Source organism: Myotis daubentonii, chromosome 9 (assembly GCF_963259705.1).
Source record: "Myotis daubentonii chromosome 9, mMyoDau2.1, whole genome shotgun sequence".
In the NCBI taxonomy this organism is placed as follows: domain Eukaryota; kingdom Metazoa; phylum Chordata; class Mammalia; order Chiroptera; family Vespertilionidae; genus Myotis; species Myotis daubentonii.
The window spans coordinates 67,167,184-67,186,809 of NC_081848.1; the positions used below are offsets into that span (position 1 = coordinate 67,167,184).

The following is a 19,626-nucleotide window of genomic DNA, read 5'->3' on the forward strand; positions in this document are numbered from 1 at the left end:
GGTCTCACGCCTGCCACTCAGCTGCAGGGCAAGTCCCTGCACCATTCTGAGTCACAATTTCCTCACCTGTGAAGTGCAGTTAGTCATTTCTATCCTGAGGGCGATGGTGAGAATTTAAAGTAATTGCTACTGCTTAGCACATGGCAGGGACACTTGAGTGTTTGTTCCTTTATTTGCCCATGGCCAGAGAGGAGAGAGTAGCAAGGAGGGAGAAGGTGAGGGGCCCAGAGGGAGATGGGAGATCTGTGATACATTAGATGTTCCATTCCACTTAGCTGGGGGAGGACAGTGAAGGAGAGGGGGCTGGCATTCATTCATTCATTCATTCATTCATTCATTCATTCATTATCATTCATTCAACAAATGTTTATTGAGCCCCTACAATGAATGGGTCAGGCATGGTCCTAGCTGCTGGGAATATGAGATGCACAGGGTCTGAAGCCAGCTCTTCTCTGAACTGCTGAAGGGTAATTTCCAGGGGTCTAGGAGCCTGGGTCTGGAGACGGACACCAGAGCCCTAAGGGATATCTTTCACCTAATCTTGCTCAGAAAGTTTCTGCGTTTGTTTTCAGGAAGGCTCCCTGCTGCCCACATAAAAAGTCTAGATTCCTGCCTTGCATTCAAGGCTCTTAGCAATGTGATGCCAACCTCTTCCTCTCCCCTGCCCTCTTCACCTTCCACCTCCAAGGACACAGAACTCATCCCCATGGACCCAGGTTCCTGGTCTCAGGGTCTGTGAAGGCCCACTTCCTCTGCACCCGGGGCTCGCCCTGTCTCTGCCAGGGAAACCTGCCTGGTCCTCGGGCATCCTGTTCGAAATGCCATCTCCTCTAAAGACTTTCCTTGGGCTCTTAGCAGCCCTGAGTTCCTGGCACTTGGTCACACCCTTCCTGGTGACAAGCATCTGGCTCCTCAAATGACAACCTCACCTCACCTGGACAGCCAGCTCCAGGAGGCGGCATCTGGGTCTCACCCGCTCAGTGACTAATGTGCGCTTGCCACCTGTGTGGTGCCAGTTAGAGCTTGTTGAATAATAATCGCTAGCTGAGTGTATTCTTTCTTGTTCTGGCCTCAGAGCCAACTGGAAGGAGAGTGCAGAGCAGCCGGGGTGGCGGGGCAGCAAGGTGCAGTGGGATGATGTGGAGGGGCCAAGCCAACTCTTTTGTCATCCCAGCTCTGTCACTAGTGTGACCTTGGATGGGCCATTTCACCTCTACATCTCAGCTTGTTTAGCAGCATGATGGGAGAAGTACTCCTGCCTCCCTGGACTGTTGTAAGGATTAGAATTGGGTCAAGTGCCCACACATAGTAGGTATTCAACAGATCACAGCTATCATTACAGTTAATACATTAAATTCAAAAAGGATGCCGAATGTCCACCAAGTGGTGAGTGGAGAAACAAAATGTGGCGGAGCCATACAATGGAATGTTATGCAGCAACACACGGGAATGGGGTACTGATACAAGCTATGACACGGATCAGCCTTGAAAACTTTATGCCAAGTGGAAGAAGCCAGTCAAGAGAGACCACATAGTCTATGATTCATTTGGCTGTGAAATGTCCACAATAGGCACATCTCTAGGGGCAGAAAGTAGAGTAGGCATTGCCCAGGGTTGGAGGAGCAGGTGATGACGGCTAATGAGGAAGGGGCTCCTCTGTAGGGTGATGAAAAATTTCTAAAATTGATAGTGATTGTACAATTCTGAAATATACTGAAAACTTTAAGTGGGTGAATTGTGTGATATGTGTGTTACATCTCAATAGAGATGCAATATATATATATATATATAGTGCCTGGATTCCTCAGGAAGCACAAAGAACACATATCCAGAGAGAGTCAGAGATGATTTCTGGGCAAGATGAGTAAGTGAGAGAAGCAGCCGCATGCACAACCTCCTATTTTTGTTCTGAGAACCTGCCTCCTGTAACCTCTTCCTCAAATGGGACCAACTGCTCTTTCAAAGGAGGAAGAAGGCAACCCATGAATTTCACAAGTTTTCATTTCACTCAGCAACAGGACCCCAGCCCAACCCTCCGCTCCGATACCAGCCTCAGCAGAGAGAATGGAGCAAATCTGTCCTCTCCAAGGCTGCCTGCCAGGTGGGGTGGGCCTTCTCTGGGAGCAGAGGATACTTTATGAGTTGGAGGGCACCTGCCATTTAAAGGACAGCTGAGTCCGGGCTGGTGTGGCTCAGTTGGTTGAATATCATCCCTTGCACTGGAAGGCCGTTGGTTTGATCCCTGATCAGGGCACATGTCCAGGTGGCAGGCTCCATCTCAGGTTGGGGTGCATGCAGGAGGCAGTCGATTGATGTTTCTCTCTCACATCCATGTTTCTCTCTCTCCCTCTCCCTTCCTCTCTCTCCAAAAATCAAACAAAAATATTAAAAAATGAAAGGGCAGCTGACAACACGAGTGAGGGGCTTTGTGTGACCATCTCTATCATGAGCACCAGTTTGCAGATGAGGAAAGTCAGGCTCTGGATGGCACATTTTGTCCAAGATCATCTGACCATCGCGTTGTGCAGCTGGTATTTAAACTCAGATTTGTCTGACTCCTAAGGTCACGTTTGTTTTAGCCATCCCCTTTTCTTTACATTCATTCTTATGTAAGATACACATGGTGGTTGTAAAACAGAGCAGAACATAAAGAACTGCATGAAAAACAAGTTCCGTGGCTCTGAAGCGAGGGTGGTGCACACGCTGGCATGTGTCCTGCAGAGTCATGCCAGTGTGCGCGTGCCAATGGAGAGGATCCCATACGCTTTTCTCTGTCATCAAAGAGTCCTCACACCCGTGGTGGTAAACGACTGATTACAACCCCATCCCGTGGCCACATCACACCTCGTTTATCCCCCACTCACCCACTCTGAGGTCCCCTTCATATACATCTTGGGACACTGTGCCCGCACTCCCTTGCTGTCCCCCCTCTGCTGCCTGAGCAGGGGTCCCAGATGACAGGAGTTGTGGGGACAGCCGAGGTCAGCAGATGGGAGAATATAAGTGACAATAGGATCCAGGGGGCCCACTGTTGCCAAAGAGGCACTTTAGAGGTTCCTAGGGAATGACAACGTAGCCATTAATCATTGTTTGTGAATCTACTCTTTAGCCAAAGGTGTTGGCTGGTGGCTTCCCAGGGCCTTTGTCCCCTTGTCCCCAAATTTGAAGCTTGGGGCAAGGACTCCAGTGGTTGTTCTGAAGTCCTTTCTGCCAGCCCTCAGGGGTAGATGCCTCTAAATGTGTTGGGTGTGTCCTGGGCGCAGCAGGGAAGGACCCTTCCCTCCAGCTCTAGGCACAGGCTATGGTCCTTGGCGCAGCCATGGGGAGTCCCCAGGTGGGACATGTCTGTGGCTCCTGGGCACATGGCAGGTCACTGCCCCCAGAAGAGCTGAGTCAGTGGCAGGCAGGGTGGTCCCATGGGCCCTGACACCAGGGAGTTGGATTATTTATTTTCTAACTACAACTGTCTGCTCCAAGGCCCCTCAGCGGTGAGTTTTCTGCGACCAGTGTTACCTCCCAGGCCTGAACGAGGACTGGGAAAGGCTCTGGGCTTCGCAGGCGCCAACCAGTTGAGTGACCTTGATGAGAACCTTGGTTCTGAGCAGCCTCGGTTTCCTTGCCCGTAACGGGGCGTGTGGAGCAGACTAGAGAGAACCTTTGGGAGCAGAAGCTAGAGGAGCTTGCTCTCTGCCATTGGACTGTCCAAGACCAGCTCCCAGCTCTTCCCCACGCAGGCTCTGGGGTCGAGGTGCCTCTGCTTCTTCACCTGCAAAATGGGAGTAGCAATAGGAACACGTCATAGAGCTGCCAGGACTGGGTGAGTTCATGAACCTGAGGCACTTCAAACCTGGCACCCCCCCCCCCCCCCACGGGGCCGGCAGCAGGTGTGCGTGCTCCAGATGTTGCCAGTAACAGCTGCGACTGCAGGGGGGTGGGGGAGAGCAGAGCGAGGTGTGCCCGCATTTCACCCCCGGAGGAATGCCTTGGTTCAGGATGAAACCACCCTGTGAGCATTTGCCCCAGCTTGTTTCTGCCTAACAAAGCGACACAGATTCTCTTGTACTGTTTATAATGGGAAATCTTCAAAGGAGGAAGAAAGAGAGGAAGAAAGAAAGAGAGAGAAAGAAAGGAAAAAATAAAATGAAGGAAGAGAAGGAGCCTATTTAACTCCCCCACCACCATGAGATCTCTTGTCTCCCCCCCCCCCCCCTCCTGCCAGGGACTGGCTTGCAGAGACTGCAGGGTGACTTGAGCCAGGAGGCCTTGCAGAAGGTTGGGTATTTCTGGGGTGTCCTGTTGGGGAAGAGATGGAAGGATGGACGGTTTGAGTCAGAATGCTGTCCCCCTACACCTGGCCAAGAGAGAATGGCCTATCAAGGAGGAAGACCCTGAGCCACCCGGCCCCTCCCCTAGGCCCCCTCAGTCATCTTGGGGAGTCTTCTGGTGGTCTGGTGGAGCTGCCTAGAGATGGTGTGTGTGGATAGCCTGGTGCTGAGACCAACAAGCCTGAAAGTCCAGTCCACAAATAACTATGGCCGCCCGCCTTTCCCATTCACTTCCTCCTGCCTCTGCCAAATGGGAATAAGCCAGTCAGCTGAAATCCATGGGCCCTCACTGAGCAGACACAAACCTCCCTGCTGTGTCTGTGCGAGCCCTATGCCTGGGCTCTTCCCGTAGATCGAACCTCCAATCTCGTTGCTGAACTTCCAAGGCAGGGAGGGGCAGACGTAATTCCAGGTACTTGTGACTCGGACAGTCCAACGGCAGAGACCAAGTATCCTCTTGTGGGGCCTGTGAGTTGCCCCGTGTAGTGATGTGTACGTAGAATATGCTCAGAATCTCTTCCCGTGGATGATGGATGCCTTTTCAAGCTCCACCATTTACTAGTACGTGAAATCTGGAGCATCACTTAACCTTTCTGAGCCTCGCTTTCTACAGCGGGGATAATATTCAGAGAGTCTGTTGAGGACCCACCACGTGTCAGGCACTTCGTAGACCACTGCACAACCAGCTTCCCAGTGCATCCTCCCCAAACCCCCTGAGGTTGTCATCCTTAACTAAACTCACAGACGGGCAAACAGAGCCTGGGAGGTGAGGTGCCCACCTAGCCAGGGTCCTTTTAATTCCAAGAAGCATGTTCTCCATGCTTCCCGTGACATCACCTGTCCCACTAATTTCCAGGGTCCCCATGGGTGCTCCGTGTCATTTATTCACCTCCCTGGAGAGTGTGGTGTGGAGGGTAAGAAGGCAGGCTCTCCGCTCACATCCTGCCTTAGACACTTACCTGGCAAGTCTTCACCAGTCTGAGCCCCATTCTTTTTGTAATTCACAGATGACAGTGGTACTTGCCTTAGTGTTGTTGAGAAGATTAAATGATATGGAGCCCCAGGAACACTTAGCACGCAGAAAGTGCTTCCTGAACACTGGCTGCTGCTGCGGTTGTCATTAACATTCCTGCCTGAGATCTCATTGCAGGGCGCATCTGCTCGGCCCACTCTGTGGCAACCTTAAACCAGGATTGCTTTCTTCCATCACTCACTCACCTACGGATTCCAGAGCATGCTTTTTTAACCGTGTGGGTTCCCTGGTGGAAGCCTTGGCTGCCTCCCGGACATGATCGCGTGGGGATGGAGCACAGAGGGGAAACTCCCTTACCCTTGGGTACATCTTGGGGCACAGGACTCCAGCCCAGTTGGAGATGAGGGATTCCCAATCGTAGGGGAGGAAGGCAGGCGTCCCGGACCCTCTCTGCACTGGGGAGATGAGCAGAAAGTCAATGCCCGAAGCCCTTTTCCTCCGAGACTCCTCAAATTCAGATTAGAGATGGGACCAGGGTCTTAGAGAGGCCAATGAAGAACTTTACTTTTTTTTTTATTGTGGCCCATATCGGAGAAGCTACTTGCTCAAGGTTGCACAGTTAGTTGAGAAAGAGATAGAAATCAAACTGAAGCTGGAGTTCTGAAACCTGTGCGGGGCTCAGCCCTGGGCTGGGTGCTGGGCAGGGCGGGCCTGAAGTTCTGCTGCCATCTTGCCCTCGAGGACTTCATATTCTGGTGTGGGAAGGTATTGCTTCCCTTTATTCAAATATTCCTAATAAAAATCAAGAAAAACTCCCTTTTATTAAGCATTTACCAGGTGCCAGGCTCTGCACTAAGTGGGGGTGAACGTTGCCTTGTCCCTCATAAACCTGTTGGGGGTCGGAGCAGGGGGTTGTGACAGAAGTGTGGTGTCCAGTCTGTAAGGATCCCCTTGGGGTATTAATGTCAAAAGTGGGGCAGGAAGAAGGCATCTGGGCTCCTGGTAACATTCCGTACCTTGATCTGGGCATGGTTATGTGGATGCACTCATTCTGTAAAAATTCCCAAGCAGCTCATCTACTTTACCAGATGCCTATTATACGTCCACAAGTAAAGTTTTAAAACTGTAAAATTAGCCCTAGCCAGTTTGGCTCAGTGGATACAGTGTCCGCCTGCTGACTGAAGAGTCCCGGCTTTGATTCCAGTTAAAGGCACCTACCTTGGTTGCAGGCTCCTCCCCAGCCCTGACCAGGGCCCAGGCCACATGCGGAAGGAAACCAATGGGTCTGTTTCTCTCACATCGATATTTCTCTGTCTTTCCCTCTCTCTTCCACTCCAAAAATCAATGGAAAAATATCCTCAGGTGGGGATTAAAAAAGAGAAGTAAAAGTAATGAAACAAGAGGACTGGCCTTACATCCAAAATATGGGCTTTCCCATCTCCAACAAGGTGCTAGCTAAGCTCTGTGAGGCTAAGGAACCCCTGGGGTTCCATCCACGGCACCAAAACAGAGCGGGGGATAAGCAATCCAGACAGTGCTTACCTGTGAACTCGGGTCCCAGATCCAGTCGTGGCTTCCTGACAGCCCCAGGTGTCAGGCACTCTCCTGATAGCGTTATTGGAACTGATCTCATTAGAGGTGGATTCTGTCATTAGTCAGATAGTCGGAGTTTCACGGATGCTGAAAACATTGGCAGCGTTGGATGGACTCTCTGGGAGTAATGCAGACTGTCTGGGGGTATCAAAGAAGCAAGGACCTAGGAGTCAGACCTGCCACTCCTTCCTAGTTGTATGAACTTGGGCAGGTCATCAAACCTCTCTGAGCTTCTGTAGTAGATGTGTAGGTGAGAGATGGAAATACCTATTTTGTAGGATGATTGTAAAGATTAAGTGGGGTGATGGATGTCAGAGCCTTCATGTAGCAAAGTGTTTGCTCTGTGGTGGGCCTTCAAAAATGTTATTTCCAGTTTTAAATCAGACATTACTGTGGTCGCTGAAGCCATTGGAATGTCTTTGCCTGGGGTGTGAGTGCCAAGAAGACAGGGTTGGGGCGGGGGCAGGCTGTAGAGAAGGGAGGTGAGTGAGAGGAGGCAGAGGGCAGGCAGCCATGGGGGGACAAGGAGCTGGAAGACCTGCCCTTAGGCCTGTCTCTGACTTGCTGTGTGATCTTGGGCAACTTGTTCAAACTCTCTGCGGTGCCATTTCCACATCTGTAACACAGGGCTGTTCAAAGGATGTGTGTGTACAGTTCATCGTGAGGCTGGCTCTTGAGAGCAGCTGAGCATTCCAACCAGGGAGTGATAAGATGCCCCTGGCCTGGGCCCCAGAGGGAGGAGAATTCTGGGGAGGGGTCTAGCCCTAACCTCTCCCCCCACCCCTAGGGTGGACTCAAAATTTAAATCCAAGACCAGGTTTTTCACCCAAGAATTGATCAATCACCCCACCACCACCACCTCATGTTGGTAGATAAGCTGAGGATCTGGTCCGTTGGGCCAGAGATAACAGCCAAGATTGTTACCCTGCAATCAGGCCCAGAAGTGACATTTCAGATACTTCTCCATTTGTAGATCTCCTGGGACAGCAGAGTCAGGGAAGGCCTTTTCACCCTCTGGGCTACCTGTCCCTGGGAAGGCTGAGCAGGGGTCTGAGGAAGAGACATAACTGCCCAGAGGGAATGTCACCCACCCTGCCATGGCCACTAGCTCCTGGCAGGGATATCCAGCAGTGCCAGGGCTCGGCACTTGTTGGCCTCTCTTTGGCCTGCAGTGAATGTGGCTGGAGCTGGGTTGATTAAAGTTTTGATATTTCAATCATCACAGATATTTTTGCTTTTATTTTTATTTCCAAGAAAGATTGCATGAAAGCATTATTTATCTTGACTATTGAATTCTTTAGTGCCCCCTTAAATTTTGCACCTGAGATGAGTGCCTCACTCACTGCCCCCTAGTCCTGACCCTGGTGGTAACAGAGGGCTTGTGGGAGATGAGGATGGGGGTGGGGAGGGTGGCCCCCATGGTGTCAGAAAGATTCTGCATGAAGCTTTCCATTGCAGCTGTCTCCTCTTTGCCTGAAGATATGCCTTGAGGTTGGATTAAATTTTATAGATCAGTGATTCTCAATGGAGGCAACTTTGCCCCCCAGAGGACATTTGGAAATATGTGGAGATGTTTTTGATAGTCTTTGGGGGACAATCAGATGATGGGGGAGGTACTCCTGACAGTTAGTGAGTAGAGACCAGGGATGTTGCTAAACTTCTACAGTCCTCCCTTTCCCCGCCAACACACAACAAAGAATTACTTTACTCCAAATAGTAAGAGTGAAGAGGTTGAGAACCTTGATATAGATCTATAGCATAGAAGAAAGAGCATAAGTTTTTCACACATTAAAGATGAAAAAATAGAGAAACCAAGATGGCGGCATAGGTAAACACGGGAAATTGCTGCCTTGCACAACCACTTCAAAAATACAACTAAAAGACAAAACGGACATCATCCAGAACCACAGGAAGGCTGGCTGAGTGGAAATCCTACAAGTAGAAGAAAAGAGAAAAGCACACTGAGAATCAGAGGAGGTGCAGAAGTAAAGTGCAGAGGTACGGAGGCACACACGGAAAGGGCTGGCAACTGAGGACGCGGTTGTCTTTTTCAATCAGGAGGGAGTCTAAGCTCCCGACTGCTCTGAACTCCACATCTATCAACAAGTGAATCTAAAAGTCAAGTGAACAAATAATCTGATGAACAGAATAAACTGGTGAATATAATAGAATCAGGGGCATAGAAAGGGAATGGACTGACTATTCTTGGGGTGGGGGGGGGAAAGGGATGTGGGGGGTGCGGGAAGAGACTGGACAAAAATCGAAGGATGAGGACAGTGGCGGGGGGGGGGTAAGGGCAGAGGGTGGGGTGGGAACCAGGTGGAGGGGAGTTATGGGGGAAAAAGAGGAACAACTGTAATAATCAGAACAATAAAGATTTAATTTTTTAAAAAAATGAAAAAATAGAAAGAGGGAGAACTTGAGTGAGAACAAGAAAAAGAGGAGGGAGGGAGAGAGAGAAAGAGATAGATAGATGATAGATAGAAGGTTTGGGAGCCAAAAGGACTAGGATTCCCAGATCCCCCACTTCCTGTGCACACTTGCAAGGGACTTTTCCTCTCTGAATCTCATTTTCCATACATGTGAAGTTAGGGTCATCATACATTCCCATGGGAATGAGGAGAAGGTGAGGGTTCTGGGATAGGATACTTATGAAGTCCCTGGTAGACAAAAGCTCAGGAGGGTGGGACTCCCCTCGCCTTCTCCCTCCTCCCCTTATGGTCCCCCACCATTGTAGGATCCTCCCCCTCATTGGCCGAGATAGTGACCAGAGGAAGGCTGCTTGTGGGGTTAAGACAGGGCACTTTAGGGGTGCTAATAGTAAGTATATGTGGGCAGTAGACATCTGGGGTCTTCTCCAGCACACCTAGACACCCATGTGTGTCAGTGGACCCCAGGAGGCTGGTCCCTGCAGTCCCAGCAGGGAGCAGTTGAGAGAATTGAACAAATGCCTTATTATCAGCTCCCCTGCCCAGCACCCCAGCCTGGGGCAATCATCCAAGCCTCTTCCCACTTCCCCAAAAGCCCAATATAAGGACTGCCTCTGGGACCCAGCAGTCTGAGACAGCAAGAGTGGAGGTCTCCGACACTTCAGAGGTGAGTGCTCCCCCAGCTGCCCAGGGAGCCTAGGAGGCCTGTCCTCAGGACCCTGATGGCCATTGTCCTTGCACTCCGTCCTCAGTGTAGTGGAACGGGTCCTGACCTTGAGCAGTCCTATTCCAGCAGGGACAGGTTCTGGGCTAAGTGTCATTTCAGGGGCCAGCGATAAAGCCCATGGGTAAAACGTACTTTTTTTCAGCTTCTCCAGGTCAGCATCTGTTCACTGGGGGAGAAGGAAGCCCTCCAGTTTGCCCTTTAATCAGCTACTTAAACAAACATTGCATCTCTGTTGTGTGACAGGCGGTGCAGACACAGTGAGCAGATCCACGGCGGGAAGTGAAGCTGTGTCCCTGCCACAAGAACAGTGACTATGAAACTCCCCCTGCTCCTGCTGCTCCTCCTGCTGGGGACAGTAGCTGCTCTTCATCTGGGTAAGTCCTCCCGTCCCTTCTCATCCAGCGTGACCCCTTCTCCTCTTTCTGGCACCTCTTTGGCTTCTTCTGGGCCAGGGCCACAGCTTTTCCTTCTTCCGTGGACCCAGCTCCCCTCAGGTAAGATCTTCATGGACTCAGAAATGTGACCTGAACATTCTGTCGGGGCTCCTGCTCAAGCAAAACCCACCCATCTTCTCAGAAGTGCTTCTTCCTACCCTGAAATACACACCTGTCAGCCAGCACCAGGTGCTCACCGCAAAGGGAGGAGATCCTTAGGCCTAGGCTCCAGAAGGAGGCACTAGGAAGGCTTAAGTGGGGGCAGTCGGAGCTGTTCGTGGGCCTAGAAGAAGGGGATCCCTGACATGATGGCAGGTTACCTGTTCTTCCAGGGAATGATGTCTCCTATACAGACAGCCAAGAGTCACAGGCCGACCTGAGCCAGGATCTGGAAGGCTCTGGGGAACAGGAAGGAGAGTCAGTCCTGACTGAGGAGGCGATTCAGTCTGAAGGAGAGCAGGTGGAGGCTTCCAGCTGCCAAGATGCCTTTGAGGATGAAGAGGCCATGGAGTCGGACCAAGATGACCTAGATGAGAACTTGCAGTGCCCCAGGGAAGAGGACACAGTGAAAATTCTGGGCAGTCCTGGATGCAAGACCTGCCACTACCTGTTGGTGCGGACCCGCAGAACATTTGCAGGTGCTCGGGTAAGTGGCGGGGAGGCTGCTGATGAAGGAGGCCAGGGGCAGGAGAAGAGAGTGGGTTCCACCTCCTGTTCTCCTTTCATTTACACTAGTGGTTCTCAAATGCTAATGAGAAGCAGAATCTCCTAGAGGTCCTGTTGAAGCATGGATATCAGAATTAGCAGGTGGGGCCCAAGAGTTTGCACTTAGCACCAAGTGCCAGGTGATGATGATATTGTTGGTCTGAAAACAGTACTTTGAGAATCACTGATTGGGACAAAAGGCTTTGGTATTAGATATACCTGTGTTAAACCCTGGCTCCACCTGTCAATGACATCTTACCTGGACAATTCCCTTCACCCTTCAGAGCTTCAGGATCTTCACTTGTACAATGGAGATATCTAGTACCAGCCTCTTATGTTGTGGTGAGGTTTAAATGAGGAAACACATGGAAAGCATTTCGGTCAGTCCTTGAGTCATTATAAACTCCCAGTAAATGGTGGTTAAGATTATTCTCAGCATAATTATTATTTCCTGCAAGAAGGTCCCGGTGACAGATGAAGGAGCAAGAGATGGAATTGGAGGAGCAAGTAGATCCCTGATTTCTGACCTGACCAGGGATAGAAAACTTTCTCCTGGAGACTCCGGAGCTTGAGGGGGGAAAAAAAACCCAGTGAATTATCTACCCCACCTCTTCTTTCTGCAGAAAGTCTGCAGGAGGTGCTACAGAGGCAACCTCGTGTCTATCCACAACCGCAGTGTCAACTATCAACTCCAGTGCTTGGCCAGTAAGATCAACCAGCAACAGGTCTGGATTGGAGGCAAAATGAGGGGCTGGGTAAGTGAGGGGCCAGCTCCCAGGTACAGGAAGTTCTCTCTGGCATCAGGACTCATCCCAGCAGCCGAGTGGGAGGCATGGGGGAGCTGGCTGGTGCTGGCTAAAGATAACTGGTGATTGTGCACATCTCTTCCCATTCCATGTTCAGTGACTTCATGCCATGGCAGGTGTATTTACCCCAAGGAAATTGGCGATTGTTACAAATCAGGGTTCCTCCCTCACTCTGCCTTCTCACCTTCCCCCAGAGCTGGTTGATAAACAGTTACCAGCTCAGCACTGGAGTCAGGAGATCCTTTCCTTACCTAGCTTGCTCATTGACAACCTGAATGGCTTCCTCATGTCTAAAATGGGGTCCTTCTCTCAGAGTGGTTCTGGGATAGTGGGTGAATAAGTGCTATTATATTTGCTACTCAAGTGTGGTCCATGGAGCTAGCAGTATTAGCATGGCCTGATAACTTGTTAGAGATGCACAGTCTTGGGCCCGATCTGAGACTCTTGAATCAGCATCTCCACTTTACAAAGGTCTGCAGGAGACTTGTATTCACAGAAAGTTTGAGAAGCCTGGCTGTGTGAGGCGGGGAGGGACCACTACTCATCTATTGTCATTGCCTGCAAACCTCAGGGGTGGGTGTCCAGGATATCTGGCTCCTAGCTGGGTGGGCAGTGCCCAGAAAGGGACACTCAGTGGGCATTTTCAGGAACCTCTAGTTATGTCTGTCATCCTGGAATCAGCCTCTGACCCAGCCTATCCCTTCTCTCGTTCTAGTTCAGAAGGTTACACTGGATTGATGGGAGTGCTGTAAATTTTAGTAACTGGGCTCATCATCATGGGCGTGGCCGCTGTGTGACCCTATGCACCAGAGGTGAGGGGGACGGGCACCAGGGCAAAGGGAAGGGATGGCAAGATGGAGTCTTACATACTGTCCCCTTGAGCTGCCTGAGCACACCTCAAACTCACAGCCTCCCCACAACTGGAGTACCAACATCCTGTCTGTGAGGAGGGCTGTGAAGTAAAGGGGTGCCCTGTGTGAGGGCTGGATGGGGCTCTCCATCCTCACAGTCCAAGCTCGGCTGGGGCCCTGGGGTCTTCTTTCCTCCCTCTGCTACTGATGTGACACTTAAGAATACCCAAGGTGAATGAAAGGTGTGGATGAGGGATGAGGGAGAGATGTGTGAACTAGGAATGGCTGAATGCCAGACGTGAGGGACTCAGGACTGTGGCTAAGGCCATACAGGCTGGAGAAAGGCTGCCACAATTCCCATCCTAGCTCTGCCACCTGCCCACTGGCATTCAGGCCAGTGATTTCCTTGCTGAGCCTCAGGTTCCTCATCTGTGCAATGGGGATGATGAGAGCACCTCCCTCTGGGAGTCATTGTGAGGATTAGCCAGCAATCCCCAGAAAGCACTCAGCACCCTGTCTTCCTGGAGTGAAAACTCAACAAACACAAGCTAGTGTGTGTGTGTGTGTGGGGGGGTGCAAACATATCATGACAATTGGAGGGCAAAGGGGGCACGGGCCACACTCTACTGGCAGCTGACACCACTGTGTTTTCTATTTTTAGGAGGTCGTTGGCGACGAAAATGTTGTATAAGTCGCCTGCCCTTCATCTGCTCCTACTAAGCCAGAAGCCGGGAAGAGATCCTGCCTGGAGCCCCCTGGCGGCCCCTGGCCCACCCTGGGCGCTGGGCTGGTCTCCCTGCCTCTCCTGGTCATAAAGCCATGTTTCCCACTGCATTTCCTGACTCTTGTTTCTTCATTGCTCATTGGAGGGCTCCCCGGGGTTGGAAATCCTGGAAGTACTCACTCCTGCAGGGTGGGCTTTGAGGAAAGTAAAGGATGGCCAGCAGGGCTCTGCTTCTCAATGTCCCGGTAATCGCTGCAAGCACCTCTGAGAGAAAGCTGCCCTCGAGTTCCGACCGATGCCAGATGGTCCCGCTTCTCCCGTATGAGTCTGGGTCCCCAAAGACTCGCCCGGAACTGGAGCTCAGAGCCTGAGACTCCCTCCCGACTGCAAAAGACAACCGCGCCTTCAGCCGCCAGCCCGCTCCACATGTGCCTCTGTACCTTGGTGTTTTGCTTCCGCACCACTCCTCCTCTGAGTCTCGATACATGTAAAGATTTTTGTTTTTGGAGAACGAAGACGGCGGCATAGGGAGTAGACCTGTGTGTGCTGCCTCCCACAACATCATTGAAACTACCAACTATAAGACAAACAACCACCATTCAGAACCATGGGGAGGTTGGCCCGGTGGGAGTTCTGCAAATGGAAGGAAAGAAAGAAGTGCAGTGAGACCCAGTAGGAGCTACAGAGGCGCCAAAAACAGAGGTACACAGTCGCGCGCCAGGTGGGCTGCGACTGGATGCGTGGTTTTTTTTCAATCGGAAGCGGTTCTGAACTCTCGAATCCTCTGGGCTTGCCCAGGGCAGGTCTCTGAGGCCCCAGACCCCACAGGGAGAGGTGGCACAGCCTTGCAGCGGTCGGAAAGCGAGGGAGGCTCTGGCACGCAGCTGCTCGCCGGCACTGGGGGACGTGAAGTCCCGGTGTCCCGGAGAGGTGAGGAGCCGCGGAGACGCTGCCATTGCTATTTGCTCTGCCCTGGCGGCTCCCTGAGACCCCGCCCTAATCAATTTACATTCCCATCCGGCCTGTGCCAGAGGCACAAGAGAAAACACCTGCGCTTTTACAAACTCTTGAATCCACTGAGCTGGTTCGGGCGGGATCATGAGGCACCAGACCCTACGGGAGTGGTGGCACGGCCTTGCAGCCGTCAGAAAGCGAGGGAGGCTCTGGTGCGCAGCTGCTCGCCGGCACTGGGGGACGCGAAGTCCCGGTGTCCCGGAGAGGCGAGGAGCCGCGGAGACGCTGCCATTGCTATTTACTCTGCCCTGCGACTCCCTGAGACCCCGCCCTAATCAATTTACATCCCCATCCAAGCTGTGCCAGAGGCACAAAAAGACCCACCTGCGCTTTTGCAGCCTAACCCAACAAATTGCAGACTTCAACTCCCCACACCCATGGGAGACACACGCAAGAAACAGACCCAGGAGAACCAAGATGGCGGCGTAAGGAAGAGACCTGTGTGGGCTGCCTCCCACAACAACATCGAAACTACCAACTATAGGACAAACAGCGATCATACGGAACCGTGGGAAAGCTGGCCCAGTGGAAGCTCTACAACTGGAAGGAAAGAAAGAAGAGCATTGAGACTGAGTAGGATGTGCAGAGGCACCAAGTACAGAGCCCAGCCCAACAAACTGCAGATTTCAACTCCTCACATAGAAAGAAGAGCATTGAGACTGAGTAGGATGTGCAGAGGCACCAAGTACAGAGCCCAACCCAGCAGGCTGCAGATTTCGGCTCCTCGCATCCGGGAGGGACGCACTCGGGGGCAGAGTCAGGTTCGGGGCAGGCGGGGCCGGCCGGCTAGGCCGGCGATGTGGAACCACTGTACCAGCAGGCGCACAAGCACACCCACCAGTTCCAGTCTCGCGTGGGACGCTGGGGGACGGCAGACGGGCAATCTGTGCACTTGGTGGAGGGCGAAGTCCGAGCAGGCGTGCTGGATGTTCAGCCACCAGGAACGCCTGGAGATTTTGTCTGGTGAGGAGCCACCCGGCAGGGGACAGAGTGCCAAACTTCGTGTTTCCCCGGTGAGGCTGGGACGGTCCCGGTGAGGTCAGGACGGCCCCGGTGAGGCCGAACCAGCCCCAGTGAGGCTGGGACGGCCCCGGTGAGGTTGGGACGGCCCCGGTGAGGCCAAAACGGCCCGGGTGAGGTCGGAATGGCTCCGGTGAGGTTGAGACGGTATCCGGGGCTGGAATGGCCCCGGTGAGGCCAGGACGGCCCTGGTGAGGTTGAAACAGCCGCAGTGAGGCCGAGACGGCCCTGGTGAAGGTTGGGACGGCCCCGGTGAGGCCGAAATGGCCCTGGTGATGTACGGCACCAGCAAGGTTGAGATGGCCCCGGTGAGGTTGGGACGGCCCCGGTGAGGTTGGGACGGCCCCGGTGAGGTAGGGACAGCCCCGGCGAGGTCGGGATGGCCCCAGTGAGGTCGGGACGGCCCTGGTGAGGTCAAGACGGCCCTGGTGAGGATGAAACGGCCCCGGTGAGGTTGGGACGGCTCCAGTGAGGTTGGGACAGATAATGGGGACCAGTATAGTCTGATGAACAGGGGTAGATGCAGAGGCAGAGCAGCATTGAACAGACTGTCAAACTACAGTGGGAAGCCTGGGGAGGGTTTGGGGGGGGGGTGTTTAAGAGATCAACCGAAGGACTTATATGCATGCATATAAGACTAACCAATGGACACAAGACACTAGGGGGTAGGGGCCGGGGGAATGTCAAGGGGGGGGGGAGGAGACATATGTAATACTCTTTGTAATACTTCAAGAAATAAAAATTATTAAAAAAAAAAAAAAAAAAAGGATGGCCAGCGGTCCCTGGGTATTGGTGGAATGGGGGTGGGGCGCTGAGGGGTTTGGCTACAGCGCCACCTAGGGGCAGATCCAGGGCTGGGTGGCTCTCCCAAGGCCTTTCTCAGACTAGGCTGGAGGATTGCACCCATCCCCCACCTGGGGAAAGTTCTCATTGGTTTGGGGCTGGTGGGGAACTGGCCCTCCTGCGTTGTTTGGATTCAGTATAGGGAGCAGGTGGGGTGGGAGTGGGGCAGCTTTCCAAATGAGGGTGATATCACTGATTCAAGAAGTGGAGGACTGTTAAAAATTTAACTGAGTACATTTAAAGATGTAATTGGGTTTATTCATCAATTCATGAATCAGGCAGCATCCATCCAGCAAATAGAAAGAAGCTCTGAAAAGCTGTAATAATGGAAGGTGTTTATAGGAAGAAGGGAGCAGAAGGAAGGTTCTAGCAAAGAATGCATTGCTTCAGGGGAGGTCACCTTTCTTTGGAAGGGGTCTATCAAGAGGATTACCAGCCCAAGCTGGTTTGGCTCAGTGGATAGAGTGTTGGCCTGTGGACTGAAGTGTCCCAGGTTGGATTCTCCTCAAGGGCACGTACCTTATTGGCAGGCTCCTCCTGAGGCCCTGGACCCGGACCACGTGTGGAGTCAACCAATGGATCTGTTTGTGTCACATCAATATTTCTCTATCTCTCACCCTCTCCCTTCCACTCTCTAAAACTCACTGGAAAATTATCCTCGGGTGAGGATTAAAAATAAAAAAGTAAAAGTAATGAAATAAGAGGACTGGCCTTACATCCCAAAATATGGGCTTTCCCATCCCAACAAGGTGCTAGCTAAGCTTTGAAGCTAAGCTCTCCCTTTAGGGTGGAACCCCTGGAGTTGTGTTCACTGCGCCAGCACAGAGCAGGAGCGCGATCCAGACAGTGCTTATCTGAGGACACAGGTCGCAGATCCAGTGCTGGCTTCCGGACAGCCCCAGGTCCAAGCCCTGTCCTGAGAGCACTATTGGAGCTGATCTCATTAGAGGCAGGTTCTGTCATAGCCTCAGCTCCCAGGTGAGAAAACTGAGACTCTGGGACTTGCCATTCATTTGCATCACACTGCACTGAGACCCACCCTCTGCCTGATGTGGGACTGGACTGACCCTTGAGACAAGAGGCAGAGTTTGAAACCCCTTCAACATAAATGCGAACAAAAGCCAGATAGTCGGAGTTTCACGGATGCTGAAAATATTGGCAGCTTTGGATGGACTGTCTGGGGTAATGCAGACTGTCTGGGGGTATCAAAGAAGCAAGGACCTAGGAGTCAGACGTGCCACTCCTTCCTAGTTGTATGAACTTGGGCAGGTCATCGAACCTCTCTGAGCTTCTGTAGTAGGTGTGTAGGTGAGAGACGGCAATGTCTATTTTGTAGGATGATTGTAAAGATTAAGTGGGGTGATGGATGTCAGAGACTTCATGTAGCAAAGTGTATGGTCTGTGGTGGGCCTTCAAAAATGTTATTTCCAGTTTTAAATCAGACATTACTGTGGTCACTAAAGGCATTGGAATGTCTTTGCCTGGGGTGTGAGCTCAAAGAAGACAGGGCGGCAGCGGGGGCAGGCTGTAGAGAAGGGAGGTGAGTGAGAGGACGCAGAGGGCAGGCAGCCATTTGGGTTCATGAAGCTGGAAGACCTGCCCTTAGGCCTGTCTCTGACTTGCCTTGTGATCTTGGGCATCTTGCTTAAGCTCTCTGAGGTGCCATTTCCACATCTGTAACAAGGGAAAGTGTGTTTAAGCTCACCATGAGGCTAGCTCTTTGGCTCTTGAGAGCAGCTGAGCATCCCTACCATTGAGTGATACGATGCCCCCAGAAGGAGGAGAATGCTGGGGAGGGGTCTAGATCTTTCCTCCCCCCGACCCTTAGGGTGGACTCAAAATTTAAATTCAAGACCAGGTTTTTGGGCCCCGGAATTGGTCAATTCCCCCACTACCACCACCCCATGTCAGTAGATAAGCTGAGGATCTGGTCCGTTGGGCCAGAGATAACAGCCAAGACCGTTACCCTGCAATCATGCCCAGAAGTGACCTCTCAGATACTTCTCCATTTGTAGGTCCCCTGGGACAGCAGAGTCAGGGAAGGCCTTTTCACCCTCTGGGCTACCTGTGCCTGGTGCCCTGAGTCCTGGAAGGCTGAGCAGGGGTCTGAGGAAGAGACATGACTGCCCAGAGGGAATGTCAGAGAGTGGGTCACCCATCCTGCCAAGGTCACTAGCTTCTGGCAGGGATTTTCAGCAATGCCAGGGCTTGGCACTTGTTGGCCTCTCTTTGGTCTGCAGTGAATGTGGCTGGAGCTGGGTTGATTAAAGTTTTGATATTTTATTCATCAGAGATGTTTTTGCATTTATTTTTATTTCCAAGAAAGATTGCATGAGCATTTCATTTATCTTGTCTACTGAATTCTTTAGTGCCCCCTTAAATTTTGCACCTGAGATGAGTGCCTCACTACTGCCCCCTAGTCCTGACCCTGGCGGTGACAGAGGGCTTGTGGGAGATGAGGATGGGGGTGGGGAGGGTGGCCCCATGGTGTCAGGAAGATTCTGCACTAAGCTTTCCATTGCAGCTGTCACCTCTTTGCCTGAAGATATGCCTTGAGGTTGGACTAAATGGCATTTTCTAGACCAGTGATTCTCAATGGAGGCAACTTTGCTCCCCAGAGGACATTTGTAAATATGGGGAGATGTTTTTGATAGTCTTTGGGGGACAATCAGATGATGGGGGAGGTACTCCTGACATCTAGTGAGTAGAGACCAGGGATGCTGCTAAACTTCTTCAGTCACTCCTTCCCCAAAACACAACAAAGAAACACTTTACTCCAAATAGTAAGAGTGAAGAGGTTGAGAACCTTGATCTAGATCTATAGCATCGAAGAAAGAGCATAAGTTTTTCACACATTAAAGGTGAAAAAAACAGGAAGAGGAAGAACTAGAGTGAGAAGGAGAGAAAGAGGGAGGGAGGGGAGAAGGAAGAAAGGGAGAGAGAAAAAGAGGTGATAGATAGATAGATAGATAGATAGATAGATAGATAGATAGATAGATACATAGATAGATGACAGAAGGTTTGGGAGCCAGAAGGACTAGAAATACCAGTTCCCCACTTCCTGTGCACACTTGCAAGGGAGTTTCCCTCTCTGAATCTCTTTTTTCACATCTTGAAGTTAGGGTCATCATACATTCTCATGGGCATGAGGAGAAGGGGAGGATTCTGGGATGGGATGCATA

General features: G+C 51.7%; 2 protein-coding genes across 2 annotated transcripts in view; one reads left to right on the forward strand and one right to left on the reverse strand.

Annotated features, from left to right (window-relative positions):
* SMTNL1 (smoothelin like 1) overlaps positions 1 to 19,626 on the reverse strand; it is a 208,942-nt gene that overhangs the window by 126,924 nt on the left and 62,392 nt on the right. The gene's annotated exons all lie outside the window — the stretch shown is intronic.
* On the forward strand, positions 10,292 to 13,677 carry LOC132241152 (proteoglycan 3-like). Its single transcript, XM_059709326.1, has 5 exons — positions 10,292 to 10,421; positions 10,814 to 11,127; positions 11,810 to 11,941; positions 12,708 to 12,804; positions 13,505 to 13,677. The coding sequence occupies exons 1-5, from the start codon at positions 10,361 to 10,363 to the stop codon at positions 13,561 to 13,563; spliced, it is 663 nt and encodes a 220-aa protein (XP_059565309.1). The 5' UTR covers positions 10,292 to 10,360; the 3' UTR covers positions 13,564 to 13,677.

Coding starts and splice junctions, on each gene's coding strand:
- LOC132241152 (XM_059709326.1), top strand. CDS start 10,361: ATGAAACTCCCCCTGCTCCTGCTGCTCCTCCTGCTGGGGACAGTAGCT. Junction 11,942..12,707: donor GAGGCAAAATGAGGGGCTGG/GTAAGTGAGGGG, acceptor CTCTCGTTCTAG/TTCAGAAGGTTACACTGGAT. Junction 12,805..13,504: donor TGTGACCCTATGCACCAGAG/GTGAGGGGGACG, acceptor TTCTATTTTTAG/GAGGTCGTTGGCGACGAAAA.